Source organism: Seriola lalandi, unplaced genomic scaffold, assembly GCF_002814215.2.
Source record: "Seriola lalandi dorsalis isolate HSWRI2012SDOR001 ecotype SW California unplaced genomic scaffold, Sedor1 jcf7180002054673, whole genome shotgun sequence".
NCBI lineage: Eukaryota > Metazoa > Chordata > Actinopteri > Carangiformes > Carangidae > Seriola > Seriola lalandi.
This window is the reverse complement of record NW_019525226.1, coordinates 248989-257643: the sequence shown is the minus strand read 5'-3', so window position 1 is coordinate 257643 and position 8655 is coordinate 248989. Positions and strand designations below refer to the sequence as shown.

The 8655-nt window shown below is 41.0% G+C and overlaps 1 protein-coding gene across 1 annotated transcript; it reads left to right on the top strand.

Moving 5' to 3' along the window:
• Window positions 1-5696: 5696 nt before the first annotated feature.
• On the top strand, window positions 5697-8637 carry gpr101 (G protein-coupled receptor 101). Its single transcript, XM_023421643.2, has one exon. The coding sequence runs from the start codon at window positions 6553-6555 to the stop codon at window positions 7894-7896; it is 1344 nt and encodes a 447-aa protein (XP_023277411.1). The 5' UTR covers window positions 5697-6552; the 3' UTR covers window positions 7897-8637.
• The last annotated feature ends 18 nt before the right edge of the window (window positions 8638-8655 follow it).

The following is an 8655-nucleotide window of genomic DNA, read 5'->3' as shown; positions in this document are numbered from 1 at the left end:
TGCTCAGCCATGTAAGTAAATAATTAAAAATGAAAAAGAGACTTCTGAGACATATCTTTCAGAGTGTGAAAGCCCCCCGCACCTGACCAGTATCTGGAGTGCAGGTGCTTTGAACATTATATATAGAGATTCTCATCTAATAAAAGGAATATCAATAAATACAGGCAAGAAATTGCATTTAAAAAAAACCTTGTCTCAGGATAGTAGCTTTCATTTCTCTTTTTGACTCACATAGCATCAGCTACAGTTACCTTAGCTTCATCATCATCTTGACATGGACCCATGGGGCCTGACTGGAAAGGCATGCAGGGCTTTTCATTCTATCAGAAAAAAAGATATATTAATGAATGGTAAAGTGATTGGCAGCAAGAGGAAATATATGTAAACAGTTAAAACACATAAAAGATGAGCAGTGCGTTTTTGCTCTCCGGCATAAAATATACTCTGTTAGAGAAATATGCAAGATCAACTTGTCCTTTCCAAAATCCTCTAATCTGCTTGAATCTGAGTGTTTTGACCAGCAGAGGGCAGAAACCATCAAAACAAGCTAACAGATAACACATCTCCCAAACAGCAGATTGAGTGTTAATGGACAAAGAAAGCATATCTAGCAGACTCAGCAAATGTTTGCTAACACATCAGCCATAAAGTATTTGTAAGCCAATATGTCAGGGCTGTGTATCTGTCAGTGTGTTGCGTAGCTCTTGTGCTCCCTAAAGGACAACAACTACCAACTGTAGTAATAAACATAATTAAAAACATACTAACAATGATTTTTCAATACTTTCACATGCAGCAGACACAAATTGACATTAGCATCAATTTGAAGTCCTGTTTCTAGTTGTTGAACATTTACTCATCTGTTTTGGCCTCCATCTGTGTTTACCCTGCACTGATTACCACTGCCTGCCATTTGGTGGAGACAGGCAGGGAGCTAGCATGGACTATAGTTTGTTATTTGGATCTTTTTTTTAGCTAACAACCTGTTTTCAGCAGCAACAGGGAGCTGTTCAGAAAACAAGGCATATTATACCCACTGCATGTTGAGTCCAACAGCAGACTATCAGTGTTAATGGATAAAAAAGTGCACCTGGCAGGCTAAACACAGAGATATTAATCTCCAGAGCAGGCACATTTGGGCACTGGGCAATAGGCATTAGTTCAGAGATAACACATTCATAAGTCTGTATGTCTGGCTATATGTATCTGTCAGCTTGTTTTGTAGTTCTGCTACCTAGTAGCCAGAAATCAGCCAGTGCAATAAATTCAAATGGCTAACATGTTACTAAACAGTATCCTATATCCAGCTATCTCATCCTGTCATTTAAAGTGCTGTGTCTGGTCACTTATGTAAAATGAAATGTAACTCTAACATTTACTCACTTTTTTAGCTCTGCTTGGGCCTCCACCACCTCCAACTTGTAAAATGTCTGGCTCTTTAGCTTGCATGATGTTAGCTGATATGTTTGCAAGCACTGGGTAACTTTATGCAGCATTTGAGGATGGGAGGTGACAAGTGTCAGGCTACTTCCGCATCAAAGTTTTCACTTTAAAACTGCGTTGTCATTTAAAAACCGCTTTTTGTACGAGCGTTGTAGTTTCGAACCAGAACTAATTTCCCTCCTAACTCAACAAGTAGCAACCTACCACGACTTCACCCATTGGTTTGTGAACTGCCGTATTGAAGAGTTTTGACGTCGCCATTTTGTTTTGTTTTCTTTTTTGGAGCCAAAAGATGAGGACGAGTGGGTGGAGCTGGGGAGGATTGATCTGACCTGTGAACCTGAGGTCATTAAGCACGCCCACCTACACCTGACTGTACCCGGAGTCTACGTCCATTTTTATATACAGTCTTTGACTGCACCGCAGTACTTGCTGCACCGTGCGAAGTTGCTGTCAACAAAGTTCGCTTCCATAATCTGAGGTAAACTTCATAGCTAAATATTAAAGTAATCTTAATAGCTAATTGCATTTATGCCCACATTTGGCAAATGGAATATTCTTATGTTATTTTAGATGAAGTTACCATGTGTTAGCTAACGTTAAACTGTTAAACCGTTGTGTAAAAAATATTCCGTTTTTAATTGGTTTTGCAGAACATGAACAGACTTCAGAACAGCTTCTTCCTCCAAGCTGTGAGCCTGCTACATGTACACTGTGTCACATACGGTCACACACCAGGACTCATGAATATGATGAATAATGGCTTCTGGACTTAATGCCTATCTTCATTAGGCTACTCATGAGCAGCTGCAATATGTATTACAGCCAACCTACAGACGGTTGCACTATGCTCACTTTAATTGTAAAGACAGCTTTGGGCTGTATTCATAGTTTGCTGCACCTGTGCTGAAAGCTTTGAAGTATTATGTATATTCTTATTTCTACTGTAATTTATACTTGTTACTAAAAAATCATGTTCCCGTAGAGATTCAATTACCTCTCTTTAAGAAGCAAACTTGTGAAAGTGACAGTTTTTATTTTTGTTTCATTTGATTGCAAATGTCTATTTTCTATTTTATTAAATGTTCCTGGCCTTGTACATTGACAATGACGGATTAAGAGAGAGATATTAGAGATTGTGCTTTCCTTATGTGTACTTCTCAATTTTAATAATACTGAAAACTAATTCACCAAAGTTTCCTATTAGATTCAGAGAGATATGGTAAAGTTGGAAAAACAAGGCAACACTTTTTCTCTGTCATGGTAAATGCACCCAGGACTGTTTAATCATGGTAGGTTTTTCAATTACAGTAAGCTATGAATAAAACGAACATACATGAGCTGTACTGACAACTGCTTTGAAATCTAACTGCTAAATGTGCTAGAGTTAATCCATCACTTAATTCCAGTTTAATATTTATAAATACTGTCTTTAAAAATGTATACCATTACCTATCAACAACAGCAGAAATGAAGTCAAAGACAAGAAACTGAACATAGTAAAGAAAGAAAGAAATACAGAGCTGGTGTGTTAGAGATCCAGATATTGTTTTAAGGAGCTGGCAAGTTTCAGGAAGTGGGCAGTAGGCAATTGTTTTCCATCAGCTGTAACATCATTATAAGGCAATATGTTAGGGGTTTGTATCAATCAGCTTATTTGAGCCTTTATGTTTCCAAGCTGCCAAAATTAAACAAATTCTAAAATAAAAATTAAAAACATCACGCTGATCTAAAATTATGTCAATCTGTCTCTTGAATTGAAACACTCTCAGACTCTATCTGCTCACCTAAAATAGATCTTTAAAAGATATAACCTGTGATCACTTTTTGATTTCAACATGTCATGTTAAAAGCGGAAGCATTACTGTATGTTCTGTTCATCAATGGAGCAGACACTGTGATAAAGATGCCAGTTTATGGCAAATAAACAGCCAGAGAAATACAAATGAACAAATTCAAAAATATTTACTTTAGATATGGAGTTTTTTTAAGTTAGAAAAAGGAAACATGCTGTAAGGTTCTTGTTTAAACTAATAAGGGACTTTAGATCTGTAATGTATGGTTTGCCTTTTTCTTTTCATCACATTAATAACAGTGATAATACAAGATTCTTAAATAGTTATTTATACTTATATAATTTGGCGAAATTGAACATATACAGCCATGCCAATAAAGCCCAGACTGACTGAAAGATAAACTAACCTGAAAACAGAGAGAAACGGAGATAGACAGGGAGAGAAAGAGAGAATAGCTCACTTGTGAGCTTGCAGCTAGCCCTTCCTGCCCATTGTGTGTTTGTTTTTGTTGGCCCATACGTGTCAGTGAGTGGCAGTGAATGAGGGACTGACTGAACAGAGACAGACAGAGCTAGAGACAGAGAGATGGGCACCTGAGGCCACTGTGAACATTCATACTGTATGACCAGTCTTATAATCGCATGAGGTAGCAGTCCTGTAGGTCTCCCTTTGAACCACTAACCCCATTCAACAGAGGAAGACGGAAACATCTCCCCACCCCTTTGTGGTCACCAGCATTTCATTTGCAATCTAAATCTAAAACACAGGGTGCTGGAGAGTCACATCAAAGGGCTTTCTGATAGCTCGGATAGAGCAAAGACTTGAAATAAAATGGCTAATTACGAGTGTTGATTAGTAGGCCATGTAAGCTACAGACTAATTGGATTGCGCAATGTAGTTCTCCTTTTGTTTTCTGTGCATCTTAATGATTTTTTTTTTTTTTCTAAAAAGGCTGAAATGTTGAGACATGCTTTTGTGTTTCCAGGATTAAAAATGGGGGCTTATATAAATATGTACAGTATATCGTACAAACATTCAACTCTATGGTTGTGTTTATTTGATCCAAACGGAGCTATCCACATATTCATAAACACTAGATGTGAAAGCTCTTTTGTGTTAGTAGAACTGTTAGAATTTCCATCTAAATACATTTCAGCTGGGTACAATGGGCTTCTATTTATGTATTCAGTCTCTGTTTTCAGTTTCATCCTGTCAGAGGTCGAATAATGAAGCCTGAAAGAGTTGTAATAATGGAACACATGCAGTTCATTTCCCCTTTCCATGTGTAAACGAAGATTTTAAAGTTAAATCTAATTGCTTGGGCTTCCTAAAAAGCGTTAAAAAAAGCTTTACTGTAACACTATAGGTCAAGTAAACCAGCACAAAACTAAAAAAGCTTATTCTGTCCTGTGTCTTCTGTCTGTATGAAGAAGGGAAGAACAGGTGGGACACCTGCTCTGAAGTGGAGCAGAACGAAAGATGAAATGAGCATGAAACAAGGACCCGCTGACGAAGATGAGGTGATATGACTGGAGGCACCAGAGCAGCAACTAAATGGACCTTTAGGTGAGACTGTTGTGTGAAATGCTGTTTCCAAAGTCAAGAGCAAATTCTAAAGCTTTGCATTTTAAGCCCATGGACAAGAGGTAATTTTTTAAAAGAAAGGAAATTATCTACATTATCTCATTGACAATCGGGCAAGCTTTGTCTGCTGAAGATCATGCGGTATGATTGAAAGCTCCAGAACAACTACTGATTGGAGCTTGATGTGAGATTGTAAATGTCAGTGGTTACATTACTGCTGTGAAATTTCCAAAAATTTAAAATATATATATATATATATATATATATACATATAACAAATGTATCATCTGGAAAATGAAACCCCTGACACTCACACAACTGTATAATTCTAAACCTAGTGTTTGCTTCTCTGCAGAGATGCAGAGCGATGGAGGTTGATTTTAGACCAATTTTGCTCTCTGCACACAGCCACCCTATTATGTGAAGATGTCAGAAACAGCCACTTGTTGTTACTAAGGAGATCTGTGAGGCTGACTGGGATCTATAGGATGTGGCCGAATGGAAAATCAGGCTTTTTATTGTAAGGAAAAAGATGAAATGAAAGACATTTCTTGCTAACTGATTTTCTAAATGTCTAAATCCATATACATAGGACCATGGTGACGGGTTACTGAAAGGAAGAAAGAATAATAATTGATATGTTCAAATTAATGGTTTGTACTTTTTATTTCCATTTAAAATGAAAATGGGTTCAACGTCTATACCATATGATTCCACCATGTATAAAAAGTGTGAGACAGGATGGTGAAACGCACTTTCACATTCACAACAAAAGTGGAAAACGGAGGAGGTAGGGAGGGTAGTGGAGGGGAGGGGGGGTCGGTGACAAGCTCCAGCGAGGGGAGATTTCAGTGCAGGTGTCCTTGGGTTTTTTTTTTTCTCTGACAGCTCGGAGACAGGACCCGACCGTAAGTAGCCTAAGTCTGTTGAGGAGGAATCACAGCTGATAAAATAATAAATGTTTGATCATCTGCCATGAAATCCGAAAAGAGCAGCGAAGGAAAGATACGCTCGTCTGGATGAGAGACCCCCGCTGGGTGAAGACACGCAGCGTATGTGTTAGCTGAGCCGTGAAAGCTCGCTGCCATTGACTGGAGCTGAGGCTGAAATGGGAGCAAAGCGATGAAAACCGAGCGCAGGGGAGTGAACATCCTCAAGCAAATGATCACATCACCGATCATTTCGAGGTATTAGGCATCGTTTTCAGATTAATAATCCGCGATATTTGCCACTGTCTGGACATTCACAGTCGATGCCGACGGCTTGTACGGTGGCATCTATTGTCGCCAGACAAATTCCTTTTTTTTTTTTTTTTTTTCCCATTGTGCAGATGTGGTCTGCAAGAAAAATAAGGCCTGTTCGGTGGGTGAAACGTTCAGGGACTAATCACCGATCACGATGAACAGTGAATCAGTATTGATAATCTCCACCAATACAGGTTTCTCCTGGATAGATCTTCTGTACTGTTTCTTCGTGTTATGGATCATATGCCATGTTAGGTGAGGGATGCATGTGAAAATAATGTGAGAGGCATGTTGAATTTTGCACCCGAGATCCACTGAACAAGGAGCACCAGCTACAACAAGCTTATTGTTGTGACACCCTGAAAAGCAAACAAAACCCTTAGCTGGTTTTCTCTCCTGTCATCCTGCTGGTCAGGATGGGACTAACGTGACTCTGCTGGATGTGAGGCGCACATGCCCTCCCTGTCCCTGTTGCTGGACGAACAATGCAAAGCTCTCGGGCGGCCGGTATGGACACAAATTTCACTGATGTTTCCTGGGGGCAGGGTTTCACTGACTCCAGTCAGGAGCCAGTCTGGTCCTCCACTGCTAACTGCGTGGTGAAGGTGGTGCTCATATCTCTCATTATGTGTGTGTCCTTGTTTGGGAATGTGGTGGTTCTGCTGGTATTCCAGAGGAAGCCTCAGCTGCTTCACGTTGCCAACCGCTTCGTCCTCAACCTGCTCCTCGCAGACCTACTGCAGACCATATTAGTCATGCCCTTTGCCATTGCAGCCACCGTGCCAGGTGTGTGGCCCCTGGATGCCCGACTGTGCCAGGCCCTGGTGGTGCTCATGCACCTTTTTGCATTTGCCGGGGTTAACACCATCATAGTTGTATCTGTGGATCGCTACCTTGCCATCATCCACCCTCTGTCATATCCCACCCGCATGACCCCTCACCTGGGCACCAACCTGATCATCTGCACGTGGGTGCTCAGCTTCCTGCAGAGCACACCTCCCCTGTACGGTTGGGGGGCCATTGACTTTGACCGCCATCACAGTGTGTGCTCAGTGGTGTGGTCCTCTAGCTTGTCCTACTCTGCTGTGGTGTCCACCTTTTCTTTCTGGCTGCCTGTGCTCATCATGCTGGGATGTTACTGGATGGTGTTCAGAGCGGCTCGGAGGCAGAACGCTCTCGTGCATCCCATACAGACACAAGCCTACTCCCAGCCCTGTCCACAGGACTTCCAGGGACCCAGCAGTCCGCAGCGGCAGCCCCAGGCCCAGCCAGCCAGTTCACCTGATGGGCCCTACTCAGCCAGAGGATACCCTGTTCGAGTGAGGCACAGACGCTTCCACTACCACTGCAAGGCAGCTCGTGTAGTTTTTGTGATCATGGCTTCATATATCCTCAGCATGGGGCCTTACAGCATACTGAATACTATATCTATGAGCACCAGAGCAGCCATACCCCCGTGGTTGTCCTCCCTTGCCCTTGTGCTTTTTTTTTTACAGTGCTGCCTACACCCCTACATATATGGTTACATGCACCGTAGTGTGAGGAAGGAATTCCTTGCTTTGCTTTGTGGACTGTTCTGCAAACAGGGCCGTCCAAGCCAGAGCTCAGCTGTAGAGAGCTGCTTCACTACTACAGAGGGACGCTCAGGTGCCCACCCTCACCTGCCCAGCCTGGCTGCTCGAGTCCTCCCTCTGCGGACTTGGGAAGAATGCACAACATCCTCCACTCCCACTTTTGAGAGGAAGTCAAGGGACAGCCGTAAAGAGACCACGTCTACCAGCATCAGCTCTGAGAGGGAGCTCACGGTCCACAGCAAACAAAGCACATAAACTGCCTTGAGGATCCATCACATAGACCACATTTGCTCTTATTTGAGGAGATTGTCATACAGTGTGTTCACACATATGCTAATATGCCTTCTTTACAACAGGGTCATTCATTCTGAAGTTGCATTGTAGTGGCACTTAATCACCAACATAACAATCTTTTACAATTTTTTCATCAGCCTGATTAACTCGAAGTCAGATATATCTCTTTGTAAAGAACTTGGTCCATTTATTGTTATATTATGAATTTGTAACAGAATCGGCTGTGTGAAAGAAATCTTAGATAATGAGTATCTATTTTCACTAAGTCATATGAAGAAAACAGAAGGTTTTATATGTAAACCACATAAATCAGACTTTGTGCAGTTGTTCTTATGTTTTGTCTCTACAAACTGTCATTACTATTTTATATGAATGCAATTATTGTACAAGCTACTGTTACATAAAACGGGCAAACAGACTAAATTTTAGAGTAAAACCAGAAATTACATTTAATTTGTATTTTGCGTCTTTGCCTGCAAGTCTATTGTCAATGCCACTGGGTTTTTTTTAATCTAGACTTGCTGTGTAGAGATAGAAATTGCTATGTTGGATCAAAGTGGTTGGTGTCCTGAACACTTTGCTTTAATTATGGGCCATATATGTCTCTGATAAGATATTGAGCTGCAGTATCTGTGCAACTACTCTATCTCCTTTAAACTTTTTGTGTGTTGTATTTTCTGTGATCCTGCTGGAGGGCAGAGGATGTAGGCTACTGTCCTT